Below are 16,862 nucleotides of genomic sequence, written 5' to 3'. Positions count from 1 at the left end.
AGGTCTGGAAACCCCTCCACATCTGTTGTGGGTTGTTTTCCATCAGATAGCCCTCTGTCTTCTTCTTGTAGGCCTCCATTGCCTGTTGGATGCCTCTCCTCAGGTTGGCTCTGGCAGTGCTGTACAGTGAGCTGTCCCTTGTCCTGAAGGCTGAGTTGCGCTCTCTGATCAGGGCCTGGACTTCACTTGTCATCCAGGGTTTCCTGTTTGGAAAAACCTGGATGCGTTTGTTGACTGTCATGTTTTCTACACAGCACTTGATGTAGAAAAGGACAGTCTCTGTGTGTGTCTCAAGGTCCTGATGTTCGAAGATGTTCCATTCTGTGCACACAAAGCAGTCCTGTAGCTGGAGGAGAGCATTTTAGGCCAGGTTTTGATGGTTTGGGTGCTTGGTTTTGATTGCTTTCTGAGGGGGGTGTAGGCCGGGATGAGGAGCAGTGAGAGATGGTCGGATTGTCCTAGGTGGGGGAGGGGGGTCGCTCTATAAGCATGCTTAATGTCAGAATATACATGATCAAGTGTCCTTTCCCTCCTGCTTGGACATTTGACATGCTGGTGGAATTTGGGGAGTACAGTCCTTAAGCATGCTTGGTTAAAATCCCCTGCGATGATGTGGACGCCGTCAGGATGATTCCTCTGTTGTTTATTTATGATGTCTTGAAGGTGGCTTAGCACTGAACTAATGTTAGCATCTGGCGGGATGTAGACAGCAGTAACAATGACCACTGAGAGCCAGAACAGAGTAAATCCACTGAAGAGCTGTGCCAACTTCTCCAAGGAACAACCTACCTGCGAAGTATGAATGAAAAACCATGTCCAAGTGTACAGTATTGTGCAAAAGTTTTAGGTACTTGAGATGTTTTTACTCTTATCCTTCATCAGTACCATCACAGAGGTGTCTGATCAGTCCCAGATTAAATCTGCAGTAGGACAATTAGTCCAAACACAGTCAGCATCTTAAAGAACTGTCCTTAGAGATAAGAACAAGGAATCCGCAGTAGTGCCTGATCTCAACATCACAGAGTCAGTCTGGGATCATATGAAGAGACAGAGGACACTGAGACAGCCTGAATCTACAGAAGAAGATAGGCAACTTCTCCAAGATGCTGGAACAAACTGCCTACAGTTGAGGACAAAATTATTAGCCCCCCTATGAAATTTAAAGTTTTTTTCAAAATTTTCCTAAGTGCTTTTTTAACACAGCAAGGAGTTTCCAACATACTAGTTTTCTTTAGAAAGCATAAATTATTTCTATTTGCACACAATATCAAAACTATTTCAGAAAAGACAAAAATTACCAGGGTCAATATTATTACCCCCCTTAAGAATTTACCTTTTTATTGAGCCAGTGTTGTGCAATGATGTGCTTTAACTTTGTAATGCTCAAAGCTTGTAAAATCACATTAAAACTGAGGGTTATCTCCCAATTTTCATGCAGTATAAAAACTTTTGAAAAGGTTTGAGCTGTCACTTGAGAAAGCATCATGCCAAAAACAAAAGAAATCAGTTTAGACTTGAGAAAAAGAATTGTTGATGCTCACAAACCAGGAGAATGATATACAAAGTTATCACAGCATTTCCAAGTGTCAAGAACTGGAGTGAGAAGTATTATCAAGAAATCCAAAGAGAGCCACACAGTACAGAACAAGCCTGACAGAGGTAGGAAGTGAAAGATTTCAAAGACCCTGGAAAGAAAACTAGTGAGAGAAGTGTCTAAAGACCCCAGAACAACTGCCAAGACACTAGTGAATGGCTTAGCCAAGTCGGGAATTGTAGAAGACAATGACTAGAGCTCTGCACAGGCATGGACTGCGAGGTTGCAGACCAAGAAAAACTCTGCAGGAGAGACACCTTCAAGCCAGACTGAATTGTGTTAAAGACAACCTGGAGAAAGATTATGCATATTGGAAGCATGTCCTTTGGTCAGATGAGACAAAACTAGAGCTCTTTGACCATAGAGATGTTGCTTATGTTTGGAGAAAGAAGGGAGAGGCGTATAACCCAAAGAACACTGTCCCCACAGTGAAACACAGTGGTGGGAGTATTATGGTGTGAGGATCCTTCAATGCGTCTGGAACTGGGAATCTCATCAACGTAATCGTGGAGAAACAAGGGTATGTGAAGATACTGAAAGAAAACCTTAAGCAGTCAGCAGCAAAACTGTGTCTGGGTCATCGCTTTGTCTTCCAACATGACAACGACCCAAAACATACATCGCTCTTGGTGAAGAACTACTTCCAGAGGACCAAAGTAAATGTTATTGATTGGCCTGCACAAAGCCCTGACTTGAATCCCATTGAAGGTCCATGATGAAGGTCCATGCCAGAAGGCCATCAAATATGGAGGAGCTTGAGAGATTTGCCAAAGAAGAATGGGCTGGGATTCCTCAGGAGACAAGTCAGAGACTTTCAGGCTGTTATCCAGCAACAATTGACTATTAGCATAGGGTGAGCTAATAATTTTGACCATAATATCTTTTGGTTTTTGGGGAATAATTTCATCTCTGTGTGCAAATTAAAATAATGTAAGCATTCAAAATAAAACTAGGATATTTGAAAAAGCTGTGTTAAAAATTCTTTACTCTGTTTAACAGCACTTGGGAAACACTTTTAAAACAATGAAATTTTCATAGGGGGGCTAAAAATGTCATCCTTATCTGTTAGTACAGGTGTACTGAGGAGAACTAGAGCTATTTTGGGGGTATAATAGGAAATACTGATCTGATTTTTTTTTTCAGTTTGATCCACTGTGCACAAGGCTAATTGATTAATTTAAATTAATCATTGGATTATTTTTTGACAGCACCCTCCCTTTACCTTTACTGCCTAAAACTTTTGCACAGTGCTGTATCTCAGGGAATTGGTTCTATTTTAAAGGCAAAAAGTGGTCTCTCCAAATTTTTTCTCTCCACTTTTGTCTCTCTCCTCTTCTGTCACTTTCTGAACATATTTCTCCCTCTGGACCCAAAGAGTCTGATCTGTGATGACAAGCTGCCTGCTGCTCCAACAATCCTGCTCAACACACTGCTACCATTGTTGCTATGTAAATAAAATTGACTTGACTAAAATTTTCCCACTGTACTGATTTAAGATTTAACATATGCATTTAAAACATAGTAATTAGATTTATATTCAGAAATTTTAGGAAAGCAGAGGCAGACAATTTTCTGTCTTTGACTAAATAAATGCCTGCATCCAGTAGGAATGATGGGCTGGTGGTGACCTGTGGCAATGTCACAAAGTAGCATGGTGCCAGTGTCATCGAAAACCATCTCCTCTAACTGCAGCCCTGTGACAGTTATACTGAAAGTCTGAATGCCTGGGTCAGGGGCCTGGTCAGCTAACATACAGCCATAGTCAAGTCCTGGGTGTAGGGGCCCCACAGTTGCAGACAAGGTTGGCTTTACCAGCAACATGCTCTATGTCTGTAATAAAGTCCCAGATGTAGAAGCGATATTGCTGCAGACCACAGCTCGGCCCCCCTGGCAATGACAAATGTCAGTGGCTTATGGTGTACCACACAGTACACAAACACACAGTAGTCCACAGTGTGTTGGCTTTCAGGGCCTCATACAGGCTGCATGAATTGAGCAGCTTGAGGAAGAAAGCAGTGGTAAAAGTTGACCATGCCGGGGAATGAATCCCCATCAGTTTGTGTGCCACAAACGTTGTGTTGATGAGTGTGATCAGTCATCCTACCATCAGGTTAACAACAAAAATGACAATAATAATGAAAATAATAATACTGACTTTGCTTAGAATCTTATTTGTGTATCACCTTTCATGAAAAGATGTAGCCCAAAGTGATAAAACAGGATTAAAAACAATGTCTCAACATTGCCTCTGTAATGTCTTGTTCTTTTTCTTTTATAGACTTTTCAGTGTTGTGTGTAAGTATATACTCACTGGTCAGTGAGTCTGTCAGGAATATGGGTCCAGTTTGATGTCATGTTCTTGAAGTACAGGAAGAGGGGAGTCACCAGCTTCTTTATGTAGTCCTGAAAGTATTATGCAGAGATGAGTAGAGAATGCTGGTTTATTTGTAGACACTGCTTTGCCTTTTACCATGATTAACTGACTAATCATGGTTTTGTAAATGAACACACGAGTGAGCCATTTGAAGGATCCATGCTCTTGGCTTGAGACACTAAAATCATACAATAGCAAATCTTGGTCACTGACTCTGGTACTGTGGTGTACCTGCATAGGCTGATAGACTTCAGTACAGTCCAGCATAAGGTAGTAATAGTGTAGATTATCCAGAGCAGATTGCCAGGGTATGTACTCTGTCTCCATCAACAAGTAGGAGGTTGTCTTCAGAGCGAGAGTAGTGGAGACCAGCTGAGCCCTGCAAAGAGAAGAGATACACATGACTTAGGTTAGATATCCATCCATTATCAATACTACTTATCCGTTAAGGGTTGGGGTAGAGGCGGGGTACACCCAGGACAGATCACCAGTCAGGAGTAAGTGTTGGCAATACACACACACTGTAGTGTGAAAGACAAAAGGCTGTACAGAACCTAGTCATTAACAATGTACTGCTTTGTCTGTATTTCTGCACAATGAGCAGTAAAATAATAGGAAAGAAAGTGGTAATTTACACTGAGCTTTTATTCTAGTGTGGTTTAGGTTACAGTTACTACTTAATTTAGGTTAGGGGACCTTTTCTCCTTTTGCTTAGTATAGATGAGAGTCATGATTCCTGTGGCTGCTAGAGGGCTTGAACTTCGACATCATTTTGGGCATTTGTTTAAACAGCTAACTCTGTTATTTTTCATGGTTTCAATACAAGATACATCAGACTGCCATGAAATTTGTTCAGCACATTCAGGCTCATAGGGGCCTTGATTTTACCCACTGACCTCATCCAGGACCTTTATGCTAAAATTTCACTTTAGACCCACTACTAGTCACTCTCTCAAAATAGGAGTGAGTCAGTATTCAGTAAATCTTTTCTAATTGCTTTGCTCATAATCCCCAATTTTTTCCTTTTCGTAGGGTGGGTATACTTGATACCAGGTCCTTTCTGTGTTTCACCATGGTGAAAGAAGTATGTCTCTTGGTTTTATGTTTGTTCTGACTCAGACACTAAACTGACCTACCTGGCCAGATTGAAAGCATCATCCATAAGCTGGGCTCTGTTTATCACCGGTATAACCTATGGCAAACGGGATACGAAATACAAACAGTTATTATACATCTCTGAATATACTCTCTCTGAAAAAAAAAACAATGGAGGAAAAGCTAAAGAGGGCAGGAAGAAAAACTAAACCTGAGGAACACACGGTCCTGCCTCCATCAGACAGTAAAATCTGAAACATTTCTGAGCCTGTGTACCTGGTGTTCTGAGTTAAGCTGAGTGATGAGGCGTTCCCAGTTTCCATGGTCATAGTTCACTCTGTAATATCCAGTTATATTAATGTTGGCCAGAACCCACAAACTATCATTGCACATCTCCAAGTTTACAGCTGATAGAAGACAAGAAAGGCAAACATAAACGATCTTTTAAAAAACTTGATTAATAGTTAACCTGATGTGAAACCTGAAATCATATGTGCAAGTAATTTAGTCATTTGAATTACAGTGTTTAGCAAATTGTGTGATTGTGTAACACACTGGTGCTTATTTTGTTTTATTAGTTTTACAGTTAATTACACACGTTTTTATCAGCATTACATATCGCTTTAACATTATTACACACCTTCCTTTTCCATCAGCCACCAGATATCTCTCTGGACCTCACCAGACTTCATCCACCTAACAGGAATTAGCCACTCATAGCTGGGGGAAGCCATACATGAAGTGTTTATTCATGATGAAGAAAAAACAAATGGTTATTTCTGTGTATTGTCACATACATCAAATCAGCTGTTTTACAGCATCTACGTATGATGGTTACATTAAAATTAAATTAAAGTTAGTTTGAGTCACTCACTCAGTCACTTGAGTTATAAGCCCTGCAGTTACACATATTCTGTAGTGAAATTTTAGAGTGTTGCATACTTGTAAGGTGATTTGACTTTGATATTAGACTCTGGATCCAGCAGAAAGTACTTCTGGGAAACCTTTCCAGTGGTAGTATCTATGGTAACCACAGGGAAGCCCATCTGGAGCACCCAGCAGTTCATGATGTCATTAACTGGACGAGGAAGTGAAACATTATTGGCTTCCACTGCCTGTTGACAAAGGTTACAGAAAGTATCTATTTAAAAAGAAAATAATTATTTAAAAAGTCCAACATCATCAACATTTGTCTGGTTTAGGGCATTTTTATTATATAATACACTGCATGAATATGTCAAAAACAACATACAGATTCAGATCATACTGAGCTGACCACATCTTTGCACTCTGGTGACCACAGTGATGGATCCAAACCAGGTGCAGCTACGAGCAACATGGATGAAAGGCTGAAAACATTATTGGTATGAAGACTACAGCACCAACAGGTGGAGCTGGGTCAAGCTTCAATATTGACCAATTACATGAGCTCCTCTCATCCCCTTTAATATCATCAACAGGTGCCCTGTGTCTGTGTCACTTAGAAAGAAAACCACAGCCGCCCAGACTCACCATTTAACTTGTATAATACTCTCTGATGATGTTTAAAAACATATATTATTACATGCAGATGATTTAGCTGATCAGCTCTGACATCTGACATCTTATCACCTAAACTAATGGTGTTTCTACAAGGCTTTAACAAAGCATCATATGCAATAGTAGTTAAATGTAATACAAAATCTGTGACCTTCTAGTAACATTATTGGAAATAAAAATCAGCAACCTTCCATCTTACCATTTGTAGATGGTTCCATAAGTCATTCCCTACTGTGTTACTATAAGCAAAGTGACTGAGGTATCTCTAGAGACAAAAGGAAAGGGGGAAAGGAAATGTTTCATTACTATGGCTGAATGATAGTTAATACAGTAATTCATCTACACAACTTATTTTATCACACCAAACTGTATAGTATGTTATGTTAACTGTACAGTAGTTATGCCAAATGAACATACACTGAGTCCCTGGACAAAGACTGGCTCTGACAAAAAATCAGACAGCATCCTCAGCACTGCTGCACCCTGAGGAGCCACAGATACACAGAGAGAGAAATTAATTAATTAATCTGTCAATCAATCAGTTTAACACAATATATGTACAATATAATGTACAGCAGTTGAAGAAATGCCAGTAATCGCAGTGATTAAATGTTGCTTTTCTGGCTTTTGTTGTATACTGTGTCTGAATTCTTCATGCTATAATGTGTTATACTGTACATATAATATGCTCTGTGTACCTTACTGTATGAGATGACATCAAACTGCTCACTAATCTGGTCTGGGAGGATGATACTGTCTTCTTTAGAAGACAAAGGATGAGAGGAAGTCAAGGCATCGACTGCAAACACTCTGTGGACCTCATCAAGTATTATCAAGTCTTTCTGAAGGAAACACACAGAAAGGTATAAGAATCTGTCATACCATGTGAAAAGTGTTGTTAAGAGGGTAGAGAGTGTTGTGACTAAATACATGGAGCAGTGTGTTCTCACCACGTTCCATGCGGGTTCAGCGTGGTCTGCTCCCAAGTACGACACATATGAAGCAAAGCCCTCATTCAGCCAGACCTCATTCCACCACTGCAAGGTCACCAGGTTACCAAACCACTGCACCACAGATGACATTTGTTGACTTTTCAATCATTAAAGCAATCCAAATAATATCAAATAAGTCAATAAATAAATTTTAAAAAATTCACCATGTGTGCTAATTCATGAGCAATGATGGTTGCGGTGGTCTCTTTATTTCTGTTGGAGGAGGTCAAAGGGTCATAGAGAAGCTTAGTCTCTCTGTACGTCACCAAACCCCAGTTCTCCATAGCACCAAAGTAGAAGTCTGGTAGAGCGATTTGATCTGTGAGGCAGACAGCAGGTTTAGGTGCATTGCTCTTTAATTTTTTTTTACTTCAGTTCAGTATTGATCATAAACTGGAGAAGCCTGTGTAGTTTGCGGATTCCATAGATTTTAATCAACATGAACGAGCTGCAGGTGTTCTGATTACGAAGCGTGGAGTAACCAATTTAACTGGACACCTGTTACGTTGGTATTTGTTTGCCATTTTCAATTAATATGCCTCCATTGCAACAGTACTAAAGCCTCAGGGCCCATTTTATTAGAAGGGCTTTATTACAGTTGGCTGAGTGACACAAGCAGCTCTTGTGTAATGAAAATAAATCAGAATAGGTGAATTTCATGTTTCACTTAACCTTAATGTTGAACATGTAAACTTTTAGAGACAGAGAGAGGGAGGGACACCACTAATAAGCAAGACATTTAACAAACAGAGAGAGCACAGAGAGCTAATGAAAGAAGAGCTCAGTTAAACAGAGGAGCAGAAACAGTCAAAATGTTGATTTTCACCCACATACTTGCAATTATTCTTCAATTATTCTACATCCTCAAACTGCCCTGCCCATCCACACACCCGTTCCCTCTTATCATCAGCCCTGTAATCACCTGAGCCCTAACCACCTGCTCCTCATGCATTAATCAGCCCAGCAGCCTATGTATACCTGGGCTGCGGTTGAAAACTTATAAACAACAACCACAAACTGACCACGGTTCCTTCAATGGAAAATGTTAATTTGACTGCACTTACACTCTACTTTAAAAACTGAGGAAGATGAACAGAAATGATGCAGGGACATAAAAAGTGACTCTAAGCTGGTAGTAAACAGTAGAGGACAAACAGGAACAAAATGAATGAACTGAGTGAGGGGATCACAGCAACTACCATAAGGGAGGTAAGGGTAACTAACTGGGACAGGGCAGGTAATCACAGAAGGCAAGAAACACATCCCACCTCAGCAAAGGGTGAAAAATAGAACTTTCCCTCCAATTAGACTCACCTGACTTGCTCAGAGGGTAGGAGATGTTATAGTACAACTGGAAGAAATCTAGTACAGGTCCAGTCACATTGAGGGCGTAATGTCCCTGTCCCTGCTCGATGGCCGTCCTGCGAGCCCAGATACGAATCTGAAAACACGACAGGAAACTCTTACCTGTATCACGTGTTCTCATGCTTAAAAGTGATGTGTTCTTATTTTTATAGGATAAACTTAAAGGAAAAACCTGAAAAACAACTCGCAGGGCCAGGGGATTGGGCGGTCAAAACATATCACAATGCTCCTGAAAGATCATTGTGTTTGTGTTTTGACCTTCAGGGTCACCTAAAAAGCACTTAACATTTTTCATGCATAGTCACACTTTTTAGATGAAAGCATTAGAAAATGCTTGTTATGGTTTTTGACATGTTAATATCAGAATATTTTCTTACAGACCAGTAGTTTAAGGAATAGCACAGATTTGAAGGCTTAAATGAAAGAATGAATGAATTTGACAGGATGGAATGTAGTTCCATGTCACCAATGACCCGAGCTTGCATGTAAGGGTTAAATAGATCTAGCCTACATCTCTCAAAATTAACCTTAAGAATTACATACTGCCAAGACAAGTGGTTAGCCAAGAAATGCTAGTAGCTAGCCTTGGATTCTAGTGGCCAGCCTAGGATTGCTAATGATTAGCAGTGGGTTATATAGCCACAGGGTGTCAGGTAAAGAGCATGGGTTACCAGGCTTGTCGAATGAATAGCCAATGGCTCAGTGAGTGGACAGCTCACCTCAGACACTGTGTGTCAGTTGCCACAGATGGCCTGTCAGTGACTAAATCATAGTCTGAATTTTGATACTTTCTCTGCACCATATCCTCATGTTGTCTCTTACTTGCTATGTTGTTTTATGTTTAATAGTCTTGTATATTGTCTGACGGCCTAATAAAATATTAAGAAAAATTTGAGTTGTATTCCATAAAGCAGTGGCTCACAAACCTTTGTTCCACTGTAGAGGCTGGAAAAAATCAATTCCTGACTTAGTTGCATTTCTGTGAATTGGTAACAACACTAGAGAAAGGATCCGCATTGAATTTAATTGAAATTTCATTGTGAGAAGAATAATGAGCTGCACATTTCTTTTCACCATGTTTCTGATTAGTTTCTGATGCAAAATGCAAGTTAAATTTTGCATGAACTGCCAACTTCACACAAAAAAAACTTGAACACATTTTCTCAGTGAGCATCATCTGTTTTCTTTTACTCTTCTTTTACTGCAGTGTAGAAACATAATGTAATCTGTGTTTGATAGGCAGGCTCCAGCTCCAGCTCCAGTGCAACCCTTACAGATAAGTGGTATAGATAATGGACGGGTGGATGTGTTTGACAGGTCATAATGTCGTGTTCAATTTGCTTTACCTAAAGCACAACCCCCCACCCCCCCACAACACAACATCAAAGTGATGAAGATAGACCATCAGTAATGTCATAGACATTTACCAGAGTGTCTCCTTGTGAATAACTGAGGTGTGTGTAGTCAGAGATGATGATGGCCAGAAGATAGGTTGACATTTTCTTGGTGGGCTCAAACTTGGTCTTTGTCACAGCAATTCCATCAATAGTAGTGTTAACAATTTCTGAAAAGAGCACAGACACACAGTTGAACCGACTCAAACAACTGGATTTAAGTTAAAATGACACATTTACATTTTGGAAAAAAGATTCTAGGAGAATTATAACTGTTACCTCAGACAGCAGATTCTGAGATTACTTTTCCAGATGTTGACCTCATTCTCTGAAATGTTTTCCTCATTTAATATGAACATCTGATGTGTAAAATTATGCACACCAAAAAGCCACAACTTTAAAACCAGTTGCAGCACATAGTGTATTCAGAAAGTACATGGACATGTTTAAACTATGACTCAGTTATCTTTTTAATCTGGTCTAAAACTAACAGCATAGGTGACATTCTCAATCACCTGAGAAGGAGTTACTCTCCTTTTTCTCTTTACATTTCACACTGATGCTTGAGCATCACACTCATCAAATGTTTGCTGTCAAATACCCTGTTTACTGACAAGTTTTGCATAGATCTAAATGCAGATGTCACTTGAGTCACAATGAACCCTCTTTCACAGTCACTTAAATCTTTTCCTCTGTCCATCTTGATGCAAAATCAGAACCACCTGAGCCTGCCCAGCGTTTTTACACATCACAAAGCATGCTAGATGTTGACTGCTTAATTGTACCATGTGTGGAAGCATCTACATTTGTTATGTTGCAGCATCAGCTCTGCTAAGTGGCGCACTATGCAGCGGTTGCGTATGTAAATTTGCCGAAGTAAAAAAATAAAATAAAATAAATAAATAAAAAAGAACTTTAATCAGGAGACTATCCTCCCAAAAACAAGCGGATCAGTCATTTCAGAACATATCCCAAGATAAAATTTGTAGTAATTATTACTGTAGGGTGCAAAGGAGAAATAGATAGCTGAAGCCACAGAGTCTGCAGGAGGGTGGATGGATGGACCAACATAATGTCAGTATCATGGGAGAGTGCTGTTAATTTCCTACTGACAGTCAATGTTTCCCCACTAACCTTAACTGTAGCCACATAAAATCAGAAAACACTTTCTATTTTGGAAACATGCTTATATGTCATTCTGGAAGGCATGGACCAACAACGTATTGTGTTGTCTCATTTGAATTTTGATGCATGCATACACTTACCTTTCTCCATGCCATTGGACAGGGCTACAGTTCCAGGAGGGTGAATGAGAGTAATATAGAAAACAGCTTTCATTGCTGGCTCATCGAAACAAGGGAAGACTTTTCTGGCGTGAGTTGGATGCATCTGAGAGGTTGCAACAATCCTGTGAATGATCAGAACACCATAAAAGCAAAAACTAATGAAATTATGGATATAGTGTGACACCGAATGAAGGACTCACTTCCGGACCCCATCTTCTTGATATTCACTCCTATAAAAACCTGCTAAGTCATCAGCTAGTTCTCCAGTGAACTCAGTGTACAGCTGATACTTCTGTCCCTGAGTTAATTTATTGTTCAGCTGGGTGATGAGATACTGGGTCTTAGGCTGCATCCAGGAGGACACAATACTGGGAGCAGACCCACCACCTGGACAAGAAGTAGAAAAGAAAAAAAAAAAAAAACGTTAAAGTACAAGTAAGTATTAACCAGAGACATTAGGCAGGTGTTTTCATCACTGATGAACAGTAAACTGCTGTAAAATGTTTATAATGCAGTAAGAATATATATGTAACATAAAATCAAATTGAACTGCTCCTTTAAAAATCATTTTTTATTTCTTTATTTGTTTGTTTTGGTGACAATTGGCTGAAATCTAAAAGCAACAAGTCTGAAACAGCTGATTCTACCTTTAAAACAACACAATGCTGAGTCTGTTTGTTAATTTTGCAATAGAGTTATGCAAATGACAAGTGTGGTAGAAGTGGTAAATAACCTTAACTACAAAATAAGTGTGAAACATGAATATTGAGGAGATGACTCTCTCACTCTGTTTGTGAAGTGTACCTGAAGCGATGAGACTGACAATGTGTGCATTGTTCAGTTTGGTGTAGCTGAGTTTGTTGGAGTGGATCAGGATCAGTTCTGTTTCATCCACACACTCAAACTCCACAGTGGAGTGTCCTGGTGAATGCATGGAAACAGCAAATACAGACTAATCATAAAACAAAGAAATCATAATCTCTCTAAAAACTAGAAGATAAAAGCAGTTGAAACAGTACATCATAGATGGTGCATTAAGATACAGAAAAATAAACTCCATTAATATTTTAAATTAGAAATGTTGGAATCCAGAAATGAGCTTAAGTAGAGGTGGATATGTAGATGTGTAGAAGTGAGTAACTCGTCATCATCTAAAAAATGATTTTAGTTCTCATTTATCAGTCATCTGATTAATCTTCATAAATTATTGTTGGGAGATCATGGTATGTTATATTATGATGCACTGATGTACATTGTTTTATGTGAGGTCATTTGGGTCGGGAGCCATTTAGAATTTTTTTCACATATTTGCATTATGTCATATATTTATTATGTTTTTTGTTCAAGTCTGTGCTCTGTGCTTCACCTGGCGACAAATACAACAAAAACAGTTGTCCTTAGGACAAGTACACTGAAGCTGAGACAGAATTATTTTTAATTTCTGTATTTCTTTGTTTATTAATCCACATCCCGCATCCCCCTGTGCCATTCATTCTGCCTTCACCTGCCTGCATCCCTCCTGCCTCCTCTGTCCTTGTCACCTCTCACCTTTCCCTCATCTTCATCTCCATTAGAAGAACAACCTTTTCCCAGCCTCTGAGTCTGTTTTTTTAGTCCAGTAACAACAAGACTTTTGTTAGTGTTTTTAACACTAAACCGCAAATGTGACAGTGCAGATGTGTTTCAGAGATTTGTCCCCATTGGCTGATGAGTTTTTGAGTGACAGCTCAGCGCCCACTCACTACTGGATTCCTTCAAAATTAATAATGTATGTACTGATCAGACGTTGATCAGATATATGTCATATACATGTCTGACAACACCAGAACTTAAACCTGCAGGGTACAGAATTTTCATACAGATAAAAATGAATTGTTACTTTTTACCTTACACCATATCTTCTCTCTCGACTGCTCTAATGCTCAAACAGTCACTCTGTGATTTTAACAAAATGTTTACTAAGCAGGAGCTGAACCAGTAACTACATATATAATATAAACTGAACAGACGAAGAACAGATATGTGAAAAGCCAATGATCCTGGCAGGAGCAGATAACAATACTGAAAGGCCACCAGGGAGCAGTAAGACGCCACTGTGAGATGACATAAAGCTTTTACCAAGTTTCATTTAGCCTTACCCCACACAGACACACACACGCTAACTTTTCACCACGTGCACAAACACTCCAGCCCAATAGAAGAAAGTCAGGAAAAGAATCTATTGTTTTTTACCTTTTCCACCAATAATCTAGGCAATGAGAGACCACAGTTAAATTCAAGTCATGACTGAAAACTAAATGCCATCAGCAGAAGCATAAAGAATGTATATTTCCCCAGAACATCTAATCTTACAGACCTTTCTATAAGGGGAGATTGCTCTACTGGAGGTTGCTGAGACACAAAAAGTGACAGAGGAGTACGCAGTAAATAAGCAGCACAGTTAATCACCTGTAAAGATGTAGAGGCCGGTGTTTGGGTCAGGCCTGAGACGAGGCCACAGGGTGATGTTGTAAGAGACAGGGACCAAAGCAGTGGGCAGCCGATAGCTAAGTGGAATAAACACAAGGACCACTGAATACATAGCAACACACATTACACTGGCATGCAGGGTATACAATCTACTGTGAAACCAGTGTATTTCAGAGACCAGTCTGACTCCATCATGTATCATCATTCATATTTTTTAGAAAAATCCCATACTGTGAGTATCTTGTGGGGATTTTTTTTTTTTAGGGATGCTCTGATACCACTTTTTTTCAAACAGATACGATACCGATACCTGGATCTTAGTGCTTGCCGATACCGAGTACCGATACGAGTACTTATTAATGCCATTACACTTCATAGATTTACTTGAAAACATGTTTTATTTTCATCAGATATTGTTTCATTCTCTGGCTGTAAGAAATTGTTGTGACTGACATTTGAACATTTCATTATATATGACACTGTCACACATTATACTCAAATAGAAGTACTGTTAAAGTACTGTTATTGACATTTTAGCATTCAACTGCATCTTTTTTTAACAAACAGAATATCTTCAAGGCAGGAGTAGGCTAAGGCAGAATGTTTAAAATGTCCAACTATTTTCCATCTGACTGCCACAGCATCAGCCACGCTCCTGCTGTGCTAAAAGCCCCTCATTAACAGCCAGCTAGCTGGAGGGTGCAACACACGGCAGGCTCGGGAGTCCAGCATCACTCATGGCTTTGATCGTGTTTTTTGCATTATCATGTAGCACAACATGAACAGAACTTTTAGGGACCCCCATGTCTGAAGCATGTCATCCAGCACACCTAAACTGTTTTGCATGCAGGACGACTCTTCGCGGATTAAAATCCTCGTCAATCTGCTGTGCAGTTAAACTGATGAGGGACACCGGGCTAACGCTGTTCGTCCAAATATCAGTGGTGAAGCTGAGGGCCGAAATGTCCTGCAACAGGCTGCAGATGTGCCTCTTCACAAAGTCGTGTAGGTTTGGCAACACTGTCAGTGATGTGGTGTCGGGTAGGGGTCTCATACCTCAGCTCCAGTACGCTGAGAAGACGTCTAAATCCCATATTATCAACAACCGACAATGGCTGGTCATCAAGAGCAATGTACTGGGTCAGAGCCTCTGTTATTTTCACTGCACGTGGGTTGTCTCTTAACATCTTCTCCCTCTTCTCCAGAGTTTGCTGCAAAGTTGGTTGTTGCTGTTTGCCATTATTAGCAAACGCTTTGAACTCGGTGTCGTGTTGGTTTTTTAGATGTTTTATCAGAGCATAATTTGCAGTCTGCTTTACTTTAGTCACCATCATCCACTTTGAAATACCTCCACACCGCCAACATTGCTCCTCCTAGCTCTCAATTAGCACCTGACCCTCCAAGTGAAGGTCACGCTGCCGTAAAGTGGTATCGGGCTGGGCCTGTGGTGGTACACTTTTACGAGTATGAGTACAGGAACAGGGTATCGGACCCGATACCCGATAATGGTATCGGTATCGGTGCATCCCTATTTTTTTATCGCCAAGCCCAAGTATGTAGGTCTCACATTTACTAAACTTATCATCATCCTCTGATAAAAGTCCAACATAAGTAACATATGTAACATAAGTTTTGCCTTCAAAACAGCCCATATGAATGTTAGTGTGAGACTGTGGTCATTGTTAAATAAACATATTTTGGTTAAAGCTGTAGAGAACCTCTGTGGTCAGGGTTAAATGAAGTCATCATTGATGTTGGCGGGAAACATAGAATATGAACTCTAGTCTGTGCTGTAACACCATCTACTGACAGGCAGCTGTCATAATTCACAGGTCACTGTTAAAGACGTATGTGAATATATGAACAATAATGTTTTTCTGGTGAGGGCTGTCTCTGACTGCAATTGGTGATGTTCCCCATTACATCTCAAATTGGCATAACTTTTTAAACTTTTAACTGAAATATTTCAGTCTCTCACATGCCTCCACATTTCTCTTCACATTCACTTTATAATGCCTTTATTCCCATCAAATCAATACAATGTTTAATGATACTTTATGTCAGTTTAGGTGTGAGTTAATGTGCTGATCCATCCTTCAACAACGACTGGTGAACAACCATAGATAACATAATCCTGTACAATGACTGAAACACAACAACTTATTAATGTAATTACATATTACACATATCATAGTCTAATCTACAGTCCGTCCACCCATCCACCAGCTGTACTGCTTATCAAATTCTGATGCTATTGACAAAAAACCTCTGTAGGTGCTGTGGTTCAGCCAGTTTAGCTTTAACATAGAGTTTCAGTGTGTGTTTCACCAACTTCATTTCACACCATTTTTCCACTGTCTTGTGAGCCACACTGGATCTGTCTATATTATTACCCTCCCAAGACACACAGGTGTCAGACGTTTGGTGAAACCAGTGTCCTACCTGTCCCACGGAGCTGTGAAATAGTCTCCTGTCAGGGCAAGAGTCCACAAAGTAACAATGGTTGCTACGGAGACCAGGGCTAAGACCACAAACAGAATGCACAGCCTGCTGACTCTGCAGCATTTCCCCATGGCCTAACAAACAGCAGACGGCGGACAGATTCCCACAGATGGATCACAGGTGAATCACTGAGAGGAAATCCACCAGCTGACTGACTGAAACTATAATGTCTGGTTTATCAGGTCTCTGACCTTCTGCAGAAGTAACTGTCACCTTTTAACTGCTGTACCACACTACCCTGCACACCTCCTT

At 40.0% G+C, this 16,862-nt stretch overlaps 1 protein-coding gene across 1 annotated transcript in view; it reads right to left on the bottom strand.

Moving 5' to 3' along the window:
* The window catches only part of LOC108902266 (aminopeptidase N), a 33,560-nt gene extending 16,739 nt beyond the window's left edge, over positions 1-16,821 (bottom strand). Inside the window, exons 1-18 of the mRNA XM_018704038.2 lie at positions 16,551-16,821; positions 14,088-14,185; positions 12,444-12,560; positions 11,840-12,026; positions 11,619-11,761; positions 10,387-10,523; positions 8,909-9,035; positions 7,759-7,913; positions 7,553-7,666; positions 7,301-7,444; positions 7,020-7,085; positions 6,802-6,867; positions 6,006-6,178; positions 5,704-5,783; positions 5,340-5,470; positions 5,105-5,160; positions 4,200-4,347; positions 3,906-3,997 (exon numbers count right to left, since the gene is read on the bottom strand). Coding sequence (XP_018559554.1) covers positions 3,906-3,997; positions 4,200-4,347; positions 5,105-5,160; positions 5,340-5,470; positions 5,704-5,783; positions 6,006-6,178; positions 6,802-6,867; positions 7,020-7,085; positions 7,301-7,444; positions 7,553-7,666; positions 7,759-7,913; positions 8,909-9,035; positions 10,387-10,523; positions 11,619-11,761; positions 11,840-12,026; positions 12,444-12,560; positions 14,088-14,185; positions 16,551-16,681 — 2,165 coding nt within the window. The 5' untranslated portion in view covers positions 16,682-16,821. The remainder of the gene's footprint in view (positions 1-3,905; positions 3,998-4,199; positions 4,348-5,104; positions 5,161-5,339; positions 5,471-5,703; positions 5,784-6,005; positions 6,179-6,801; positions 6,868-7,019; positions 7,086-7,300; positions 7,445-7,552; positions 7,667-7,758; positions 7,914-8,908; positions 9,036-10,386; positions 10,524-11,618; positions 11,762-11,839; positions 12,027-12,443; positions 12,561-14,087; positions 14,186-16,550) is intronic.
* Between the last annotated feature and the right edge of the window lie 41 nt (positions 16,822-16,862).

This window comes from Lates calcarifer, linkage group LG10, assembly GCF_001640805.2.
Source record: "Lates calcarifer isolate ASB-BC8 linkage group LG10, TLL_Latcal_v3, whole genome shotgun sequence".
Taxonomy (NCBI): domain Eukaryota; kingdom Metazoa; phylum Chordata; class Actinopteri; family Centropomidae; genus Lates; species Lates calcarifer.
Note: the sequence above shows the minus strand (reverse complement) of the source record. Positions and strands in the feature narration are given on the sequence as shown.